This window comes from Macaca fascicularis, chromosome 7 (assembly GCF_037993035.2).
Source record: "Macaca fascicularis isolate 582-1 chromosome 7, T2T-MFA8v1.1".
Lineage (NCBI taxonomy): Eukaryota > Metazoa > Chordata > Mammalia > Primates > Cercopithecidae > Macaca > Macaca fascicularis.
Genome location: NC_088381.1, coordinates 76,021,011 through 76,044,714, shown reverse-complemented (window position 1 = coordinate 76,044,714; position 23,704 = coordinate 76,021,011). Strand labels below are relative to the sequence as shown.

The 23,704-nt window shown below is 41.3% G+C and overlaps 1 protein-coding gene across 5 annotated transcripts in view; it reads right to left on the bottom strand.

The window, feature by feature from the left end:
- SV2B (synaptic vesicle glycoprotein 2B) overlaps positions 1–23,704 on the bottom strand; it is a 188,541-nt gene that overhangs the window by 5,372 nt on the left and 159,465 nt on the right. For all 5 annotated transcript variants that reach the window (XM_065548468.2, XM_065548467.2, XM_065548473.2 and 2 more), the window contains 6 exons: positions 23,494–23,604; positions 22,539–22,627; positions 21,809–21,973; positions 8,349–8,482; positions 5,969–6,169; positions 375–534 (listed from right to left, as the gene is read on the bottom strand). In XM_065548468.2, coding sequence (XP_065404540.1) covers positions 375–534; positions 5,969–6,169; positions 8,349–8,482; positions 21,809–21,973; positions 22,539–22,627; positions 23,494–23,604 — 860 coding nt within the window. The remainder of the gene's footprint in view (positions 1–374; positions 535–5,968; positions 6,170–8,348; positions 8,483–21,808; positions 21,974–22,538; positions 22,628–23,493; positions 23,605–23,704) is intronic.

Genomic DNA, 23,704 nt, shown 5'->3' with positions numbered 1-23,704 from the left:
TATCTCCCTGCCCCTGTGCTATTCCAGTTCTTCACTTTTTTGCCTTATCTCCCATTGGCAGGTCTGTTCTCTCTTGTGGATTACATGACATGTATGGTTTTGCCAACTTTTCACTCTTATTTCCTTCTCCTGGACATAGTCTGCTCCCATCCTTTGCTTCTTGCCATCCTTCCAACCTTATCAAGCCCTAGCCTGCCAACTTTCAGGTCTACGCCATCCCCCATGCAGGAGAAGCCCAACGTAAGAGATGTTTGTTTCATGGAACAGCAGAAAGACCACGATGGCCATGTACAGCATGAGATTCAGGGAGCAGGTAGACTTCTGACCAAAGAAACCCAAACAAGTCCCTGAGGAAAGCCCATGGAAGAACTGACCTCTGGTTGGTGGGATACAGCTCCACTGTGATCACATCCAGAGCATTCCAGGCCGCAATGCTTGTCCCACAAAACAGGCACTGCCAGCCAATCATCGCAGACTCGCTGTTGCCAAAAAACAGGAAGAAGCAGCAGACTGCAGAGATTAACATGGAGCCACCTGCAGAGGGAGTTCAAGGTCAAAAAGAAACATGAGGCCTGTGTCTTGCACACGGCTATCACTCACAGTTCTCGTCCCATCTCCCACCCTCACTGGTACACCTGAAGCCAAGGCTGCCTGAAGTATTAGGTTCATCCTCCACACAGAGAGAGCACAGCTGGAACCCTCCCATGGCACCCCAGCCATGGCATTAGAGCCCTCTGCGTGGGTCGGATCACCAGACTTAGGAAGGCTTCTGAAGTCACCACACTAAGGTGCTGCCCAGCTCAGAATGACGGGCCAGGGCAGATAGGGGCATTTGTTGAGAATCTATTATGTACCAGACATTGTTCTAGGTGCTTGAGCTACATCAGTATCAGTCAAAAAACAAAAACAAAACCTCAGACTTGATTTGAAACCAGGATGTCAAAGAGATCTGTGCCTCTTCACAATAGTCACAATAGTCAAAATATGGAGTCAACCTAAGTGGCCATCAACAGATGAGTGGATAAAGAAAATGTGGTTTACGTACACAATGGGATACTATTCAGACATTAAAAAGAAAGGAATTCTGGCAGTCGCAGTGGCTTACGCCTGTAATCCCAGCACTTCAGGAGGCCAAGGTGGGTGGATCACTTGAGGTCAGGAGTTCGAGACCAGCCTGACCAACATGGTGAAACCCTGTCTTTACGAAAAATACAAAAAGTGGCCAGACTCGGTGGTGCACACCTGTAATCCCAGCTACTTGGGAGGCTGAGGCACCAGAATTATTTGAAGCAGGGAGGCAGAGGTTGCTGAGATGGCGCCACTGCACTCCAACCTGGTGACAGAGCAAGACGCTGTTAAAAAAAGAAGAGAAAAAGAAGGAAAGAAGGAGGGAAGGAAGGAAGGAAGGAGGGAAGGAAGGAAGGAAGGAAGGAAGGAAGGAAGGAAGGAAGGAAGGAAGGAAGGAAGGAAGGAAGGAAGGAAGGAAGGAAGGAAGGAAGGGAGGGAGGGAGGGAGGGAGGGAGGGAGGGAGGGAGGGAGGGAGGGAGGGAGGGAGGGAGGGAGGGAGGGAGGGAGAGAGAGGAAGGTAGGAAAAGAAAAGAGAAAGGAATTCTGCCATTTATGACAACATGGATGAACCTGGAAGGCAGGATGCTAGATACAGTCCATGGGGTAAGCCAGGCACAGAAACATCTGCATCATCTCACTTTTCGAGATCTCTACATAGCATGGTGACTACGGTTACTAACAATGTATTGTATATTTCAAAATTGCTGAGAGTAAATTTCAAATATTCTCACCACAAAACATATATATGTGTGGTGATGGATATGTTAATTAGCTTGACTTAATCATTCCACATCGTATATATGCATCAAAATATCACATTGTACCCCATAAAAATACACAATTGTAATTTATCCATTGAAAATAAAAACACAATTTAAAAAAAAAAATCCATTCTCATGGAGCTTATAACCTGGTGAGAATACACCTGTACATGATGGGCTACTGAAGGGAAACCTGAAGAAAGGCGGTGCTATTCTGCATTTACCCGAATCCCCACCCCAGAGATCTGACCTGCCCTTTTCAGCCCTACTCTATACTCTGTACTCTATACATGTGCTCTGTGAACAATACCCTCTACCCACTAACCCCATGGACTTTCTTATCAGTTGGGAGGGGAAAGTGGCTGGAGTACCTCTTCCCAACTCCTCCCCTGGGGTAGAAGGCCTTTTCTGGCAATGGCTGCATCCCTCCAAGACCCCAGTTCCTCCCAGGTAGCTCTTGTTCCATGGTTCCAGCCCCCACGGAGCTCTGTGAGTGCAACTGCCCCTCCTTGTCCTCATAGCCATAGAGGTGGTAACTGCTTCTCATTTTTGCCAGTGTCTGGGTGCCTCACCTGCCTTATTTGTTTCCACAACCCTGCCCACACCTCTAAAAGCCCTATGAGTAAGGTTTCCTTACTAGAACTATCTGGGGTCAATCCCTTTTCCCCTCCAGGAATCTAAGTATGCAGTCCATGAGGTTAGCCTCGCAGGGCTCCCAGCAGAGTGGAGAAGTGCAGCTCAGATCTCTGGGGTGGGGATGGGAGTGAACAGAAAATGAGCAGCACAGCCCTTATAGAGCTAATAGGAGATCCCATCCGAAGAAGACTGTCAAATGCTGCCCAACTCCAGTAAGTTCAGCCCGGAGGAACTTGGTATGCAAGCTCCAAGTCCAAGGTGGATGCAGAGCATGGCAAAACAGGTTGCAGCCCAGGAAAGTGACTGGCGATGAGGCGGAAATAGGGTGAACAGAAAGGGAAGGAAGCAGGTCTCAAACAACCAATAGGGACACAGGGCACGAGTGCCCCACCAGGTACCAGGACCCTGCGGGAGGAAGGTATTCCAGTTGGCAAGAAGCCAGAGGCCGACCTGGCCTCGATAAGAAACGCCTCCCCAGGGATGGGCCTCAGCTCAGAGTGTCACCCTCAGACTTGGGGCTGCAAGACTAGTGCCAATCCTTGCTGATGAACTAGGAAATGATAACTGCCCAACTGGATCCTGCCCACTCTGGGAAGCGGTAGGGCTGTGAGCAGGTGCCTGGTAACCTTTTTCCAAAAGCTAGGAGAGAACTAGAACAGCAGAAACTGGCATGCCTAGGACCCCGAGTGCTCTGTGGACAATACCCTCTACATCCATACATCCCTCAGAGGGGCCAGCCACGGGGCTTGGCTTACAGTAAATGCTGGCAAACATTTGATAACCACAAAGCATGATCATCTGACAAATCAGCTAATACTCAGGGAGGCCCTCCCTGATCCTTCAACTCTGTTAGGTGTTCCTGCTATAAGTCCCCAGGGCCCAGTGTACTTCCACTTCTATAATTCTTATTCCTCTTGTAATTGGGAGGCCTGGGTGCAAATGCCGGCTTCCATACTACCTGTGTGACCATGAGTGAGTTGCTTCACCATTCTGTGAGCTGTTTCACTGTCCCCATCTCTAAAATGTTGATTAAATTAGTGCCTACCTCATAAGGTTATCATGAGGGTTCAATGCGTTAGTATTGAACACATGTTCAACATTAATAATATTCAATAATAATAAGCATGTCATAGTGTTGAGGTAAATGAAATTTCTAGTTGAAGTCTGCCTCTCCCAACAGATCATTTGCGCCATAAGCACAGGGATATTGTCTGTTTCAATTACTGATGTATTCCCATTGCCTCCCACCCAGCCTTGAGACAATAAGTACTGTATAAATAAATGTTACTGAATGAATAAATGAGTGGGTAACAGCCTAACCAGGAAAATTTCTACTCCACTGATAACAAGAAATGACTTGCACACTACCAAGAGCCCAGCAGATTAAGCAGAACAAAAATGTGCTTGCAGATTTTCTAGCGGGGTTGGTCTGAGAGCTGGGGATAGGGCTATTTCAAAGTGGTTCCGCCACATCCCATATCCCAGTGAAATAGGTATTAATTGAGCACCTCATCTTTACCATGCACTGTCAATATCACAGTCGACCCACTGCACATCAGGCCTTTTACTAAAGACAGAAGGGTAGAGAGACAAAGAAGGCCCTGTCTGAGCTCTTAACAAGCTTGCCTCTAGCTCAGAAACAAAACAGAGACATTCACAAGAGAGTAGGCTATAAAGAATGATTAAATATTAGTTCTAGATCTCTCATTGGAGAGCATGCCTTCATTTAGCATTATAGGAATTGTTTTGATCTGTGATGTATTCACTATAAGAAGGGCTTCAGCGGTGAGGGAAAGGACGTCTGCTGTCTCACCATTCCGCCTGCCCCTGTGCCCAGCCATACCGCCCCCCTCCACTTCCACGAGGGAGCATGTGGCAGGTCGTTAGGTGTGGGACGTTCTCGTCGACATGGGCACCCACCCCATCCTTATAACCCTGCCTCCCCCAAAACTTCCTCAGCTGCTTCATGAACAGACCAGAGACTCCACTGATAAACTCTGGGACTCATAAGGCTGGTGACAAATGGCAGAAGTGTCACATGTCTGCTCTCATACCCCTATCTTATTGAGGCAAACAGAGGTATTATTTTAACAATGGAAATGGAAGCTCAAAGAAGTTGACTTGGGTCAACACATAAAGCTAATCTTGGCAGAGATGGAGCCACCTGACTCCCAGCCGAAGTTTTTTTTAAGATGACAACCTGTAGTGTCTTCTGCTGAAAGCTTGGTGTTTGGGGTTAACCTAGGAAAGAGGCCATCTTCATTCTGTTCTGGTCAGTTCAGCGGCATTGCTGAGTGTCAGCTCTACTGCAGGCACTGCGCTGGACACAGGGGTCACGGAAATGAGTAAGCCATTGTCCCTTCCTCCATAGGGCCTCAGGACTAACCAGGCACTCCCTCTAAGAGAGGAGAGCATGAAGTCTGCCGTGCCTCAGAGATGACTCCACCCTCACCACGAGATTAAAAAGCTGAAGTCACAGGCACTTCTCATGCTCACCACGCTGAATATGCATGCTACTATTTATAATAGTGATATTCAGTATGAGCCAAATGCCAGGAAAAGAATTCCTTTCCATGAAGACCTGATCAATTCCTCTTCTCCAACAAAATGGCTTTATGATTTATTTTGTTTCCTTTTGCATGTTGCTGCTAGGAATCTTCATAATAACTTTCCTAATCAAAGACCTCCCTAAGGCAGGTCCCTAATGGCATGTTTATTAATAACATGTTGTCCACTTCCCCACCCCTGGCCTTGACTAATACTCTAATGTACATTTTCCCTGGTCCTCAATGTGTACATTTTGCTTCTTGTTTACCATTCATAGCATGTGTTTCTGTAATGAATTGCTGCAAGTCCCGATGGAATGAGGCAAGGCATACATGAATATAGCTACCATTTTTGAGAACCTACAATGTGCCAAGTATTACAGGCACCTTATGTTCAATTCTCACAAAACCCTACCAGCTAGATGTGGAAATCGTTCTCTTATAAATAAGGAAACTGAGGCCCAGAGAAGTAAAGGAACACATTCAAGGTCAAACAGCCTTTCGGTGAGGTCTTCAACAGGGCTCCGTCCAACTCCAAAGCCTAAAGTGGTATTGCTATTAAATAATAAAAGTAATACAGTTTACCTTCAAACATCAAACCATCATCCAGGACCATTTTATATATTTTTCTGACAATAATCTGATGAAGAGGCAGGGTGGATATTATTACTACCCTTATTGAAGTGCTAATAGATTAAATGACTGTCACAGAATTTCTCTGTCAGGAAATGAACAAAAATCCCTCGCCTAGACCAAAGAGTCTTGACTATTTCCAAGGAGCTCTGGAGTTTTCTATAGGCACGCATCCTTGGCTCTATAGCCCCATGTGCAATCTTACTTGCTGGGTTTATTGTGCAATAGTTACTTAATAAAAGGGAAAATTTCCCTGTTTTAATACACTTGAAAGTCACTACCCCAGCGTGTTGGAGCCCAGAAGTGACCCTGCTGACAACTCACCAATCATCTTGAGCCTTCCGATTCTATCCATGAGCAGGGCAGAAATGATGTTTCCGGGTAAGACAGACAGGCTGCCCAGGAAGCTGACGAGGTAAATCAGGAAGTCATTATCTTGCTCCAAGTCCATGTGGCAGCCCTCCTTCTGCTCCAGAAAGGTGGAGTTGATAAACCGACAGTTGATGAACTTATGCTCGTAGAGGTCTAGGGAGAGAAGGAAACCTTCGGTTCATGTAAGTGCAAGGGAGCTGGAGAGAGAAAGGCAGAGGCAGGGATGACGTCTGCCCCCTCCCGTAGGCAGGCTGTGGTAGCCTTTGCCAGTCAGACAGCCTCAAAGTCAAGGTAATATGTGGTCAGGTCATCAAGGTATGGATGAATAGAGAAACTTTCAAAAATGTAATGACCTGTTCAAGTTCCTAAGAGCAAGGGGGAATTAAACTAACACCAAGAGACTTAAAAATGCATCCTCTCAGCCAGGTGTAGTGGCTCACATCTGTAATACAAGCACTTTAGGAGGCTGAGGTAGGAGGATCACTCGAGCTCAGGAGTTCAGGACTAGCCTGGGCAACATAGTGAGATCTTATCTCTACAAAAAATAAACAAATAAATAAATTTTTCTTTTAAATTAGCTAGGTGGGGTGGTATGTGCCTGTAGTCCCAGATACTCTGGCACCTGAGGCAGGAGGATCACTTGAGCCCAGGAGGTCAAGGCTACATTGAGCCATGGTCATGCCACTGCACTCCAGCCTGGGTAAAAGAGGGAGACTTTGTCTTAAAAAAAAAAAAAAAAAAAAAAAAAAAAACAACTCTCCCGCTGGATAACAGTCCTGTTTGTACTCATCAGGTGACACTGAGACACTGAGGACCATGACAGCTAGGCCTCTCCTTGGAGGCTACCTGGCATAGGGAAGCAGAACACAAGAGAGTTGGTTCCAGATGGAGCCAGTCACTCCAGAGCCCCTGCTGTAGTCTGTGCCAAAACCTGAACATTCCTAAAAAATAAAAGCTATTTGCATTGGAACCAGTTTGCAAGTCTTCTGACACCTTCTAAGATCAGCTGTTCTGACAGAGGAAGTCCTAAACAGGCTCCCCAGAAACCTGCGTTTGAGGAACTGGCCCTGCTGTTGACCCTCTTTAACCTCCCTGAGGCTCTACCTAAAATATCTACAAAATTGGAAGAGTACACCTGATCATCTCCACTGCTTCTCCCAGCTCTGACATTTCCTGACTACATGTGTTTGCAAGAATCTCCATGATCAGAGTATTCAAATGAGGAGGCATCATTCAAACTTGAAATCATAAAACGATACGCCAGTTTTTAATGACACTTAGTAAACTTCTGGAACTCATCATTGTTTCAAGATCAGTCTAAAAGGAAATTCAGGAAGGTAAGTGCCAGAAGGAATTATTAAGAGAGTCCAGAATATTTAGAGACCAGATATTGAAGCTCTTGAGGCTGATATCATAGAGGAAAAAGATGTTCTTATATAAACTATCCCTTGCTGCTGATGCCAAAAATAAAGCATAGATCTGGACATAATGCAAGTAGTTCTGTGGAAAGATTGCAGGTTTTAGAGCCAAATCATTGAGGAATGAATCCAAATTCCCTCCACTTGCTAACCATGGCCTTGAGCAAGTTGCTTAAGTCTTGATTTCCTTAACTTGGCTTCCTTAGCTATAAAAGAAGGATAAAAAAAAATAGTACATTTCTCCATTGAGACAATGTAGGTAAAGCCCCCTAATGAAGCTCAGTTGGTTTCCTTATACCCCAACTTCACTTGGTATGTTATTAATTTATGATGAGGGTAGTAAAAGTAACAAGAAGTGGTGAAGTGGTAGAATTTTGTGACTTTTTAAATCACAGAAATCTGGAATAGTATGATTTTAAAATAGTCTTAGTGTTTCACTTTATGCACAAAATGTGAACAGATGTAATTTTCCCTTTTCATTTATTATTGTGAGAACATGAGTCTTGCATTTTGCAAGTTTCAAATTATGCAAGGTCTTCAAGAATGCATGCATTCCCTGCATAAAATGCAGCCCTCCTGGAATGCTAGTTGTTATTTATGTCATCCTTCGTTCATACCAAAGACCCTTCGTGTATAGCATCAGCCTCACTGAGATGAGGATATTTGGCTAGAACTTTTGTTTCCATTTCATTTGTGATAAAACTGAGACACAGATACATTAAATGCCTTAGCAAAGGCTGTGCACCTAATTTGTGCCATGCCTGGGGCTAAAATCCATTTCCCCACCAAGGCTTGGCATTTGTATCTATGAATACTTTCCTACTCCTGAAGTTTATGCCTGAGCATTTTGATTCTTGGACAACACTAGTTGTCTCTTGTTACAGTCTATTCAGTCTATTAATCTTCTTACCTACCTGTGTTATAAAAGATGGTTGATTCAATGGTACAATTTTTGAAGTAGGTATCTGTTGATGTTACATCTTCAAAATAGCACTCGTCAAAGAATGTGTCCTCAAAGAGTACATGTTTAAAGTACATTCTTGTGAACCTGTGGGAAGAAGTTGACCTCTGAGTGATTCATCTGAGAAGAAAAGAGACTTAAGACCAAAATGGAAAACACAGCAAGGCAGAAAAAGGAGATCTGCAAGCAAAAGGTGCCAGAGCATTATTTCCAACCCAGAACTTCCTCACTTCTTAGCTGTTTGTTTATTAGTGGGGAAGGGCTTCAGGATCTGGAAGCCAGTGTCTAGTGTAGGTGCATACGGAGTGCTATGCACCAACCTGGTGGTTTTCAAAGGCAGGTCCACGGACCTTCTGAGTCAGAATCACAGAAATGTGAAATGGTGTGAAATTTAAATATTGATAACATCTCACTTTCTGAGATACTTTTAAAACAAGCAGGTCCCTGGACTGGTCCTAGAAGTTTTGGAAGCCATAGAATTGTGACGGTCTGAGAATCTTTATTTTTTTTAAATTTTCCCAACAAAAATGCGAGGAAATAGGTACTTTCATTCATACTATTGGTAGAATATAATCCTTGCAGCCTCTTTGGGGAGCAGTTTTGCAAAATTTGAAATGCACATTCTCTTTGACCTAGGAATACTACCTCTAGGAATTTATCCTACACATAATTGTCCATGTATTCAAAGAGATACATTCACTGATCTTCACTGCAACACTGCTTGTAACAACAATGGATTACTACCTACATACATATGTAATAGATGCCATATAACGGAATACCATGTAGCCATCGTAGTAAATGAGGTAGATCTATATGTGTTAATATGGAATAATCTTTAAGATATATTGTTAAGTTAAAAAACAAAGATGCAACATAGAGTTTATAATACGGGCTCATTCAGGTAAGAAAGGGCATGGACACATATGCTTCCAAATATATCTGGAGAGCTACACAAGAAACTGATAGAAATGGTTGTTTCCAGGGAGGTACAATGGAAGTGAGGAATAATACACTTAATTTTCACTTTATGCCAAGTGTATGTATTATTTGTTCACTTCTTTTTAAACTCAGTTAATAAGACAGTAAGGCACCTAGATGATTATGAGGTGCAGCCTCATGTGGGAGTCACTGCACCTCTCCAACTCCTGCATATTTAATAGGAAAGAACAATGCAATATTTAAAAATATATTTCACATACATTACCATCTTTCTCTTGGCTATATTTAACAAGCTTGGTCAAACTTTTAGGCTGGAAATCCTTAAATATGTCTTCATTTGTAAGTAATTATAACACATTCTTTCATTTTTCTAGTCATTCACTTACATACTTAGTCTTCTGCAAACACTGAGCATGGTACTAGGTGCTATGAGTATAGAGAGGAAAGACAAGGTCCCTGCTCTCCAGTCTAATTGGAAAAAAGTGCAAGCAAATAGACAACTACAATACAGTGGAAATCGCCATGACAGAGATAGCACAGGGTGCTGGTGGCCATTGTTCCTTTCCAAAAGGGCCACCAAATAATTCACTCCATGACTACCTACAATGGTCAGTGACCCTTATCCTTCATGCTCTATCGTGTCCTGCTCAGAACCCTAACCTAGAGCTGCCAATCATTAGCTTCTGCTAAAAGACTGCACACAACAAGACGTCCTGGGCAAGTGTTCACCAAAAGCAGGAGCCCAGACCACTTGCATCAGAATAAACTTGAGGTTATTATTAAAGATGTCATTTCCTAAATTCCAGCCTATGCCTCTTGAACCAGAGTCACCAATGGCCGAGACCAGATTATTATACTTAAAGAAATTTGAGAATCATTGGTCTAGAAAACCAAACGATTTTGATAAATTTTTCTTAGGGCCAAATTTGCTACAGACTTAAATAGGGGCCTCCAAAAGCTATCACTAAATTATTCAGGTTTCCATCGGAAAACTAACTGGTAAGTCTTTTGTTACAAGAAGATGCCCTCTGATGTCAAAATGTATAAGCTAGACGTGTTTACTTAAGAGAGCTATTCCTGGAGACTGTTGCAGGCCTTTGCATTTCTTAATATATGCTTCTCTTTAATATAGTAATAGGCTGCTGATGTAGCCTGGGGTGATATTTTAATATTCTTCCCAGGGTGGCTGAGAAGGCAGAGCCGTAAATCATAAATGGGTCTGACGCAGGCAGCCCTTAAAATGTCTCTCCAAGTGAGTTAGAAAAAGCCAGAGCTACAAGGGAAGAGATAAAAGGAGAAAGGGCCAACACATATTTTATGACTCTTTACATAAATCATCTCCCCCAATCTCCAATCTACATACTGACCTAGCCCACCCAAGATTCTTCGTTCAGGAGAGTTCAAAAGATGAAAGAAATGTTAGCAACAGTACTTTGTAAGCTTTTCCTTTAAGGCAACAGAAGCCATTGGCAATCCAAGGTCTATGACAAAAGTGTCATTACATACGCTTTGTTTCAGTTGCTTCAGGCCCAATGGTTAGTCCAGCAAGTGATTTAAGCTACACCAAAGTCACATTCAACATGTGTTAGGCTTGAGGGCATCACCCTAAAGGAATTCAGCCTAATTAAAGAGAGAAACAAGAAAACCAGCCCTGAAAATTTAGTGTGATGATTATCAAGATAGAGGTATGCTATAAAACCACTTCTAAGGGGACACTTGTGATCCAGTTGGGTAAAGTATGAGGTGACTTACCCTGAAGGAAGAGTGAAAGCTCCCTAAGCAAAGATAAGGACATGTATTCCAGACACAGGGAAAAGCATGTGCCGACACAGATGCATGTCATATATACTCTTCAATTGCCTTTTTTGAAAGCAGAGAATTCTCTGTCACATAAATTATATCATCATTTAAGGAGAAAATAAATAAAGGCTATGGCTCCCCAAAGTTCACACACATAAATATTTTAATAAGCTCTCTAGCCACCATGAAATGAAATATAGTTCTTAAGAACAGGAATCCCGGTCTCTCACCTATTATCTTAGATCAGGTCCTAATCTGAGGTAAATCAAAAGACAAATAAGATGATCACTTCAGAAAATATGTACTTGGGCCTAATTTGCTTAAAGAGAAGAGGAAACAAATTCTTTCCCGAATACTCTGTGTAACTTCTCACATTCTCCAGGTGTAGGGGTCAGGGCTTCACCTAACCTGTGATGCCAGTCTCCAAAACAATGAAGAGTCTAACTTTCAGAACTTAACCACCAGGAGCCCTCAAACAATTTCCTTCTCCTCTCTAAGCCTGCATTTTAAAAAACATCTATAAAATAGGGATGTTGAGAAGACGGCTCTTTTTGCAGCTCTACATGGTTCCATAAACCAGGAGTACTTTTATGTGTGTAGCACCAAGAAAGAAGTAAAAGAGTGAACTTGGGAGACGGCCATCTTACTTCCTCACATATTGAAGTATTATTGCATGAAGAATCAGGAAATGTTCACGCTGGGAAATCCTGGTGCCAATGTCAATCACATAGTGTGAGGACATATATTCTTGTGCCTCAGTGAGTCTGGCAGTAAAATTCAACTTCCTCTCTCTTTTTTTTTCATACACTCAAAGATACCTGAGTGGTGAAATCACTGTACCTCATTCTGTCTCCTTTACAAAGATCCTAGCACATTTACTGCCTTGAGGAACAATAACTGAAGCATAAAACATAGAACAAAAAGGGAAATAATAAAGACAAAAACATTAAATTAGCAAGAGAAAAACAGTAAAACAAATTCATATATAAATATAGTTAGAAACATCCCAAGTCAAACAGCAATTTAACCATGCCAAAATCTGGAAACAATTCAAAGATCCCTTCAACTGATAAACGGATAAACAAAATACAGTAATACTTTCAAATCATGGAATACTACTCCACAATAAAAATAAACTACTAAAAATGTAATAACATGGATAAATCCCAAATGCATTATGCTAAGTCAAAGAAGCAAATTCAAAAGGCTTCCTATTGTATAATTCCATGTAAGTAACATAAAGAAGATCATTGGCTGCCAAGGACTGGGGATGGAGAAAGGGCTGACCACAAAATGGCATGGAGAAATCCAGGAGGTAATGGAATTGTCCTGTATCTTGCTTGTGGTGGTGGTTACATGACAGTACTCCTTTGTCAAAACTCACAGGGCTATATACTAAAAGGGGTAAATTTACTGTACATAAATTATTCCTCAATAAAAAAGGAAGTTTCAAAAAGTTTCTAAGGTAACCATAACTAAAACAAAATCCAAACCAAGCTCAACTACTGCCTAGATTTTCTTAACCTCCCCACATACTGTTACGGCCTAGCAAAAGAGGTGTACACATTTTTCAGTCCCTACTGTCATACAAAACATCTGAATTGCAACCCAACATTACAGTACACACAAAGAAGCAAGAATAAAACAACATCATATCAAGACATAATCATTTAAAAAATAATACTCAGTTGGGAGGCCAAGGCGGGTGGATCACCTGAGGTCGGGAGTTCGAGACTAGCCTGATCAACATGGAGAAATCCCATCTCTACTAAAAATACAAAAAATTAGGTGGGCATGGTAGCGCATGCCTGTAATCCCAGTTACTCAGGAGGCTGAGGCAGGAGAATTGCTTGAACCTGGGAGGCAGAGGTTGCGGCAAGCTGAGATCATGCCAGGGCACTCCAGCCTGGGCAACAAGAGCAAAATGTCACCTCAACAAATCATCATCATAATAATACTCAGATATAATATAAATACTGGAACTATCAGGCAGGGAATTTAATATAATTAACATATTAAAGCCTTAAAGGAAAAAATAGATAGCATGCAAGAGCAGTTGAGGAATTCCAGCAAAAAGATGCAAGCTATAAGATTCAGACAGAAATGCTAGAATTGTTTTATATAATGTAACACATATTAAGAAGGTCTTTAATGGACTCATTATTAGGCTCATTGTGGCAAAAACAAAGGATTACTGGAATTATAGATAACTCAAAAAATATTACCAAAATTGAAATATAAACAGAAAAATAAGGGAAGAAACAGAGAAAATCATCTAAGAGCTATGGGAAAATATTAAACAATCTAACATAGGTGCAATTGGAATTCAAGAAAGATAAGAGAAAGAAGAAGTATTTGGAAAGACAAAGGCAAAGGATTTTCCCAAAGTAGTGAAACGAATCAAATCATAAGTTCATAAAATGTATAGAACCTCAGTAGAGGAAATCCCAAGAAGAAGGAGGAGAAGAAAGATGAGGAGGTGGTGGTACACCTAAACACATGATGTTCAAATAGCTGAATATGAAATATAGAGGGAAAATCTTGAAGCAAAAGAAAAAAAAATCATGTTACATACAAAAAATAAATAAATAAAGGTAAGAATACAGCAGACTTCTCATCAGAAAGTATGCAAGCCAAAAGACAACAGGGTGAAAGCTTTAAATTTCTGAATGGAAAACAAAAACAAAAACAAAAAAACTGTCGACCCAGATTTTATACCCCGCAAAAATATTTTCAAAATTGTAGAAGCAGCAGATCTTGCAGACAAACAAATACTGAGAAAATGTATTACCATCATAATTTCACTACAAGGAATAATAAAGGGAAGTTTCTCAGGCATAAGAAATACAATACCTATCTACATTTGAAACTTGGATGTTCACAAAAAGATGAAGATCTCTAGAACTGGTTGAATACATTTTTCTTTCTTTCTTTCTTTCTTTTTTTTTTTTTTTTTTTTTTTTGGAGACGGAGTCTCACTCTGTCACCCAGGCTGGAGTAAAGTGGTGGCATCTCAGCTCACTGCACCTTCACCTCCCAGGTTCAAGCAATTCTCCTGCCTCAGCCTCCCACACAGCTGGGACCACAAGCGTACAACAGCATACCTGGCTAATTTTTTGTATTTTTAGTAGAGACAAGGTTTTACCATGTTGCCTAGGCTGGTCTCAAACTCCTGAGTTCAGGCATTCCACCCAGCTTAGCCTCCCAAAGTGCTAGGATTAGAGGTGTGAGTCACTGTGTCCAGCCTATTTTTCTCTTATTTTTAATCATTCTAAAAGATAGTTCATTGGGTAAAGCAAAAATAGTAGCAACGTATCATGTGTTTATAGCATATGTAAAAGAAGTACGTATGACAACAATCACATAAAACAGGAGAGAAGAAATGAGTGTTCTGTTAAAAGGCTGTTACACTAAAACTGAAGTAATAGAATAATACTTGAAGGGACATTATGATTAATTAAAGATGTATATTGTAAGCTCTAAGGCACCACTAAATTTTTACAAAGAGGAATAAGTAATAAACCAATAGTGAAGGTAAAATGGAATTGTGAAAATTATCTGAAAGAGGGTAGGAAAAAAGAAAAAAAAAAAACATGCAAAACAAATAGAAAATAGCCAGCAAGCACTATTCACAATAGCAAAGACTTGGAACCAACCCAAATGTCCATCAGTGACAGACTGGATCAAGAAAATGTGGCACATATACACAATGGAATACTATGCAGCCATAAAAAGGATGAGTTCATGTCCTTTGTAGGGACATGGATGCAGCTGGAAACCATCATTCTCAGCAAATTATCACAAGAACAGAAAACCAAACACCGCATGTTCTCACTCATAGGTGGGAATTGAGTAATGAGAACACTTGGACACAGGGAAGGGGAACATCATGCACTGGGGCCTGTTGTGGGGTGGGAGGAGCGGGGAGGGATAGCATTAGGAGATATACCTAATGTAAATGACCAGTTAATGGGTGCAGCACACCAACATGGCACATGTATACATATGTAACAAACCTGCACGTTCTGCACATGTACCCTAGAACATAAAGTATAACATATATATATAAAGCTTAATAAAAAAAAAAAGTAGCCAGCAAGATGATAGGCTGTAATTCAACCATATAAGTAATTACAATAAGTATAAATGTTCTATACACATGAATTTAAAATAAAGAGAGTCAGTTTAGGTGGAGAAAGGAAGACCTAACTGTATATTAATTATAAGAAATTCATTTAATTACAAAAATATACATAGATTGAAAGCAAACAATTGGAAAAAGTTACACAAACACTGATCAGAAAGATGCTGGAGATTTAGATAATATCAGATAGTAAATTTACAACAAAGATTACTATCAGGGATTAAGGGTACATTACATAATGGCAAAGGTTTCAATTCACCAGTAACATATAATGGTTATAAATATATATACAACTAACAACAACAAAAACAAAATCCTAACACATTTTGATTTCTAAGAATAAATATCGTACAGACTGCATCATCTGGTAATAGCACAAGTATATATAAATTATCAATATTTAACAGTGTTTTGACACTTAAAATGCACTTCTAAATAACAGGTGAGCTGAAGAGTGAATATTAATGGAAATTGTATTCATACAAAAAAGGAGGACTTATAAATAATTACAGATCCAACAGATTTTAAATATCCTAAGAAAATACAATGAATACTTTTATGTTGATAAATTGTAAAACTTTTAAAATACAATTTTTCAAAAGAAGAACTACCACACCTGAATATACAAATACCATTACAAAATGAATTGGTCATCTAAATGTATTGTCTCCATAGATGGCAGGCTCACTTGGTTATAGAGGCTGGTTTACCAAACCTTCAAAAAATTAACAATCCCTATCTTATATAATTTCCTTTAAGGAAAAGAAAAAGAGGACATAACAATGATACCAAAGTTGAACAAGAACAGTATAAGCTAAATATACACCGTATACTACTGGTGAGAGTTCAAATTAATGCAATCCCTTTGGAGAACGATGTTTCTAGCCTTTCACCCAGCAACTCCTCTTCTAGGTACATAGCCTAGAAAAATTCTTTCCTGACAACACTTTTTGCAACTTTATTTGTAATAGCAATAAAAGTTTATTAACTACTTAAATATCCTTCAAAAGGAGAACAGATGAATACATTATGAAATATGCATATAAAAATTTGAATTAAATGAAATTGAGTTATGTAGCTATCTCCCCCAACAGAGTATTCTCAAAATCGTAATTCTACACAAAAAAGCAAGTTGCATAATTTATAATAATTATATATCTACACATGTAATATAGTATGCTTTTATCTAAATTTCGAAACATTCAAAAGACTGCTGTACAATGCTTACGATACATAAGTATATGCAAAAAGTGTAAAAACATGCATGAATGTAAAGCATCAAACTTATGACAATGGTGATCATGACCTCTGGGGAGGGAGAAGAATATCATCAAAAAGAGTAATACAGTGAGTAATGCTTAATCAATTTTGACATCTGAAGTAAACGTAGTTTATGATTTTATAAAGCTAGGTGCTCTGAATGGGGCTGCTTATATTCTCTATTCTTTGCATATTTGAAATGTTTTATAATGAAAAAAAGAGAAAAAAGGAGTCAAAGAACTAGTTATTTGCAAATGATAGGATTATATAACAAGAGAAAAACAGAACTATCAGGGAGGTCAGAGACAAAATAAACATCCAAAACTCAATAGGAGTCTTATTTATTTGCTACAACACGTGCACATGTTTGACAGGGGAAAAGCAATCCAATTTTCAGCAGCCAAAGTACAAACTACCCAGGAAGACGCCCCACAAGAATTATGCAGGACCTGGAGTAAGCTACAAAACTTGGCTGATAAATTTTATTAACTCTGAAATATGATATACATTCTACATCAATATTATGACATTCTGATGTGGAATCCTAGGCTTAGACAGGTCACAGATTTGCCTAGGATGGCTCAGTTTGTTACTAAATAATCAAAGCCAGAACCCAGCCTTGGCAACTTTCTGGGATCAAGAAACCAGAAGCTGCATTGACCTGGCCCACCACTGGCATCTTCAAGGAGCTTTACTGTACTGAAATTTAGTCCCACTGCAGTTGAAGAATATTCTTATTTAGAGTCAGGTATGGTGGCTCATGACTGTAATTCCAACACTTTGGGAGGCCGAGGGGGGCAGATCATTTGAGGTCAGGAGTTTGAGACCAGCCTGGCCAACATGGCAAAACCCCATCTCTACTAAAAGTACAAGCATTAGCCAGGCGTGGTGGCAGGCGCCTGTAACCCCAGCTACTTGGAAGGCTGAGGCAGCAGAATCGCTTGAACCTGGGAGGTAGAGGTTGTAGTGAGCTTAGATCATGCCAATGCACTCCAGACTAGGAGACACAGTGAGACTCCATCAAAAAAATAAATAAATAAATAAATAAGGTTAATATGCTTATTTATTCCCCCTCCCCAAAGGAGCCTCGGCATATAACATTTCAGTGGGATGCGTGACAGCAACCTCTGTTCTGATGTGTGTGTGTATGTGCTTTCTTCCTCTCTCTGCTCTTCCTGCCCCCCTGCTATCCTACTGGCCTCATTTTAGAGCTAAATCCTGTGAACTTCATTTTCATTCTGAGCTATTCACCTCTGACCTTTACTAAGAACTCAGGAGAGCTTTTCTCTCATCCTTCATTGGCAAATCATCTGAGTGAGCAGTTACACATTCTTACATGAGTAAGAACACAGCATCAGCTTTGAGGAACTGCCAGGAGAAAGGCATTCCTTCCGGGTCACAACCTATCACAGACAGAAATCAGGCACCTCTCCCTGATGTGCAGAAAAGTTTAAATAAAATAACGCCCTCCCGCTCCTAACCCTCACAGAAGAAAGCCCTACCAAGCAGAAATGTCTTCCCAGGAAGAGAAGGTAAGTTAGTTAATTAATTAGTTAGTTAACACATATTCTGGGTAGAAAATCTATCCTGTTTTTAGCTAACAATAAAGGAAGCCTGGCCTGACATTTCAGCTCAGGGTTTAAAACATGAACTTATTCTTTTGCCTTTCTTGCACTTTCCAAAAACTCACAGGTTTTGAAGTCAAAGCTTCATGGGTACTCAGAGACCCCAGATCCCAAAAAAAGGCACTAGAAGGCTGCAGGTGATGCTTCGGGAGCAGACCAAAACTACCCTTGGCACTTTTGTTCCTTCCTGGGGGCAAAGGGATTGGTTTTACTGCAGGATGAAACTGAAGTTTCAATAGAATTTCCTTTGTCAACAATGTCCGTGGGTGAAGTCTTTTTAAAGCCCTTAACACAAAATAATTTTCCACCATATGTGATACCCAACAAAATAATTTCCATCGAAACCTTAAATCAGCCAAGTATGAATAAAGTCAAAGGAGGAGTACTGGTAAGGATGGGAGACATGCCCCCAAGGAAGCTAAAGAACACGTGTGTATCCCTGGAGGCCTCAGAAGAGGGTTGGGGTTTTCAAAAATGAGGTGTTTTCCAGTTTACGACCAGCAGATGGCAGAATAAATCAAGAAAAGAAGCCAGGCTCCTTTCGTTCCTTAGATCACTTTCAAAGGTTCCTAATCAGTCAAGGGGAAAAATACCCTTTTCATTCAAACAAGTTGCTGGGGAGGGAGTAGGGGAATTATGGGCTTCAAATAATAGTGGGTATAGGTTTAGTGTCGGTTAGTTAAAAAACATATACCATATGACGAAAGTTACAATGAACTCATTACAACTTTTGAAGAAATTTATATTTTCATAATCATGCAAAAGCATCTGTGCACATTTGAAGCATAGAAACATGGTAGAAAATGTGTGAAGACAATCCACTCCAAGACAATCCTTGGCACACTTATACATTCCCAGACCTTGGCAATAACATTGGCTGCTACAGTTACCATTATTAGCATTATCACTGTCACTACTATCAACATTATTACTCATATCACAATGATGTATCTGCTAAACATTGGGAACTTCAGAAATGAGGTCTCCTTAAAATAATTCATCTCTGCAGGGAATGGTGTCACCCCGTTGGGTTGGGGGGGGCATCTAGTCATTCATAATGTCCCTCGGGGGTCCTGAATCCACAAGATTCATTACCCATCATCCACAGGATTCACCATCCACACATCATCCGCAAGATTCACCATCCACATATCATCCGCAAGAGTCCCTGTCCACTCATCACCCGCAAGATTCACTGTCCACCTGTCATCCACAGGATTCACCGTCCACCCGTCATCCACAGGATTCACCGTCCACCCGTCATCCACAGGATTCACCGTCCACCCGTCATCCACAGGATTCACCGTCCACCCGTCATCCACAGGATTCACCGTCCACCCGTCATCCACAGGATTCACCGTCCACCCGTCATCCACAGGATTCACCGTCCACCCGTCATCCACAGGATTCACCGTCCACCCGTCATCCACAGGATTCAACACTGCTTTCTTCAGCCCCTGTTTCTTCCTCACTCCCACTCAGCAGTTTGCTGAAAGCCTGGAGAAGCTGAGCAAAGTTAAAAGGACAGAGTGGATCAAAAGTCTCCACTTTCTGCCTAGCTAAGTGTCAGAACTGCAAAACTTGCTTGTTACAAATCAGAAGGACTCCGCGTTGTGTTGACTTTAATGCAGAAAGTATCATGTAAAACTGCGCCTCTGTAGGAATGAAGAGTTTCCTAATGAGAAAATATTTGTAGTTGTCAAGAGTACAAGATCTGGAGTCCCAATATGTGGGTCGGGAGATAGATATTTCTGTGAATATCAGCTGTGTGATTTTGAGCAAGATACTTAACCTCTCTAAGCTTCTGTTCCCCACTTGCAAAAGAGAAAGCATATTTCTTGTTCCCTGGAGTTTTGTGAGATAATCTACATAAAGCACTTAAGGCAGCACCTGGTACACAGCAATGCTCATTAACGCCGGCTGCTATAGTGACTATCATTGGCATTATTATCATTGTCACTGCTACCATTAGTGTTACTTGTATCAAAATAATGTATCACTAAACATTGGGAACTTCAGAAATGAGGTCTCCTTTAGGGAATTCATCTCTGCAGGGAATGGTGTGACCCCATGGGTAACATCTAGTCATCCATAATGTTCCTTGGTTTTCAATATTTCCAAAGTATCCTAATAAAGCAAGGGTGACATTTCTTCCTTGGCAGTGTCAACACAAGACCTCCTGACATACTAAAGAGCTCAGACAATGAAACATCTTGGGGGAACTGCCTTCCACCACCACGAGCATTGGAGCCGCCATCCCTGAAGTGGTCACTCTGGGCAGAGGATAATGACTCTGAACTGTCTCTGCAGGGGACGTATGGATGCATGGGTATATGAGTATGGAGATGTCTGTACTGGGCTTCAGCATTTTAAAAAAATCTGAAAATCTGAACCCACGTCAATGATACTTGGTCCTAAAACTTCCTTCCCAAAGGTCTGATATTGGTAGAAATAACATTCTCCTTTTTATTGCACACTTTCTCACCTTAAATAACAGGGAGCCTTTGCTACAGTCTAGCCTGTGAGAACAATACAGAATAAACTTAAAGAGGTATCCTTCCTGGGCTTCACCCAGCCATTCCTTTCCTAAAGTGGCCAGGAGTCACTACAGGTAGAGATTTTACTGAGACACCAGATGCATATGTGGGTGCAGACAGGGGGAGACAGAACATTCACCAGAGGTGAGAATTCGTGGCATTAATTAATTTTGTATTGAAGTGGTAAATATGGGGCAGTTAATGTGACTGACATTGAACTATCTGTGCCATGGTATTTCAGGTGCCACTGCATAGCCCATGGCCACCCACTTACTTCCCATTCACAACCTGATGAGCTTGCTAAGTACAGTTCAAGAAGGGAAACAGCAGAGGGGTAAATGCTCAGTTTAGTGAATAATGTGGCCTTGGGGAAGCATGGTTAAGGTCCTGCCCTGATCCATCTTGAGGGTTGCAGAGGAAAGTTTCAAAGAGGCATTCCTAAAGCACAACAGCGTGGATGGCCCATCTCATTTGTCCCAGGACCAGGAGGAGGAGAAGTAACATGAATTGAGGAAGTAGCCCCACAAAGATGTGAACAGGAATTTTCTAATCCTCCACTGATTTTTTTTTCCTCTAAAAAACACTCCTGGCTGACCATGGACCATACTGATCAACCCTCCAAAGTAATATTAGGTGAAAGAATTACAACAGGGCTCTATTAGTCCTGGCATGGAAAAGCTTCTAAGGTCAAATTAAAAGCTCAACACCCGGGCTTTGGACTAGTTCAGGAATCTTAGCAGTAAGAGCCCTAGGCCCTTTCTCTGGGCAGCCACTCTTAATGAGATATCACTTTCTGCTAATTTCCATTAAAGGTTCAAGTTCTTGGAAAAATGGCCCAACTGACCGTCCTAAATCAAATGTCTCCATCCTTGCATGAAACAGCTCTCGCCAGGAGATCAGGGTATCGAGGAGCCAGCACAATACAGACACAGCCACCAGGGGAGCTATGGAGTCTCTGGCAGCCATGACAAGCTGTGATGCTGACACCAGCCTTGGCACTCATTCCCGGCCATATTTCATTCTTATCTTCCCTCTGGCTCCCTCCCAAAAACAGTCCCCACAACTGTCACCCTGATGTGAGGGAAGCCTGTGCTCACTCACTTACTTATCATTCACAAGTTTCCCATGTTGGTGGATCTGATTTTCCATCGTGAAGTTGATTGTGGCGCCGTACACATGCTCACCAAAAAATACCTTCATTTTAGACTTGTATTCTTCATCTTGAAAATAGCGGATCATATCAGGAAACCAAACTGTCAGTCCATAGTAACTGGAGTGGAGAAGGGAGAAGGTTGGAGCAACAACAAGATTAATTCTTTCATGATCAGTGTCTACATTCTTGACTTGAAGATCAAACTCATTGAAAATACATTAATTTGGTTCATTATTAGAAAATCTGATAATATAAATCTTCATATTAATAGATACAAGAGGAAAAAATATGACCACCTCCATAAATGCTGAAAAGGTATTTGATTTAAAAGAATTTTTTTCCTGATAAAAACACCAATAGATTAGGGGTTGGTGGACACCTCCTTAACACATAAAATATACATGTCTCAGACAGAATCTTAGTGAATAGGGAAACGCTAAAGACATCCCCACTGGCCGATACGGTGGCTCATGCCTGTAATCCCAGCACTTTGGGATGGTGAGGAAGGCAGTTCACTTGAGGTCAGGAGTTCGAGACCATCCTGGCCAACATGGCAAAACCGCATCTCTACTAAAAATACAAAAATTATCCAGGTGTGGTGGTGCATGCCTGTAGTCCCAAATGTGTAAAGGAGGCCACTGAGACACACGGAATTATGAAATTTAAGTAAGACAGAACTTACCTTAATGCCATGGCAAACCAAACCACGGCCAGAATCAGTGTATTCATTCTGTAGGGCCCCATCACACAGTACAAGGCATTATCCCAGACCTACAACCCGTAACAGAGAAGGATTGTTAAAGAAAGCAATGTATGACTTTGTTTCTCCCACAATCAACGAGCTCATTACTCAGATTTTCTAATAAGTTGCCTAGGAACCCATGAAGAGAATGGGCACCCCACTGTCTCCTAAAGGCAGCAAATCTCTCCAAATAACAAGGAAAGCCTCTTCTCTTCTAACTGGCTGCCTGATACTCTAACAGTCCAATAGGATTTTCCCTGGGAACACAATATTCCGTGAATGTGATTGAAAGCACACTGAGTTAGGACTTCAAGGCACGGAGTAACCTGGACTACTGAGTTCTACGCCCTGCCTGTGGGCAAGGGGGATATTGCAAACATTTATTGACCATACACTGCGAAGACCATTCAGTCCCAACAGACTCTGGCTGGCTGGCTGCCTCAGTGCTCAATAGCTGACTGAATCCCTACTTGGAGGAGCCAGTGCTCCAGAGAAATGGCATTGCCCATTTAGAAAAACATTTCTTGGAAATCAAGAACAAGCCTCAAGGGATTGTTTATTTCACTCACTTCTTCCTCCCTGTGGATTATTTTAAAATTTGCTAGAGAGAAGATGTTTACTCAGACTAGACATTTTACCTACATTCAAAATCCCTGCCTTGGGAGGGAAGAACAAAGAAAAGAAACTAAGATTTAGAGAGTTTTCAGCTCCAGGGCACACAGCAAGCTAGAGGCAGACGTGGGCCTGGAGCCCAAACGCCCCCTTCCAGGGTTGATTCCTCTCCAACACGCTGCCCCAGGTTGGTGGGGATGTTCAGGATCTGCATTTTTCATCCACTAAGGTTAGAGACTCCCATAGAGCCACCTTCTCACCCAAAGTAAGTTCCCAGTCACACCTGCTTGAAAATGGTCTTGAATCTGACCAGCCAGCGCTGGTACCAGGTTCCTGTTGAACTTTGGATCTCAATGAATTCATCCATTTGCTTGGGAGTTTTGATGTTGGACACCTGAAAAGTAAAAATAGGATATAGAGAATCTGAACCCCACTTTGTGTCAGAGTTTTCAATGTGTAGTTTAATGTAACTATTTAAACTGATTTAGGAATAG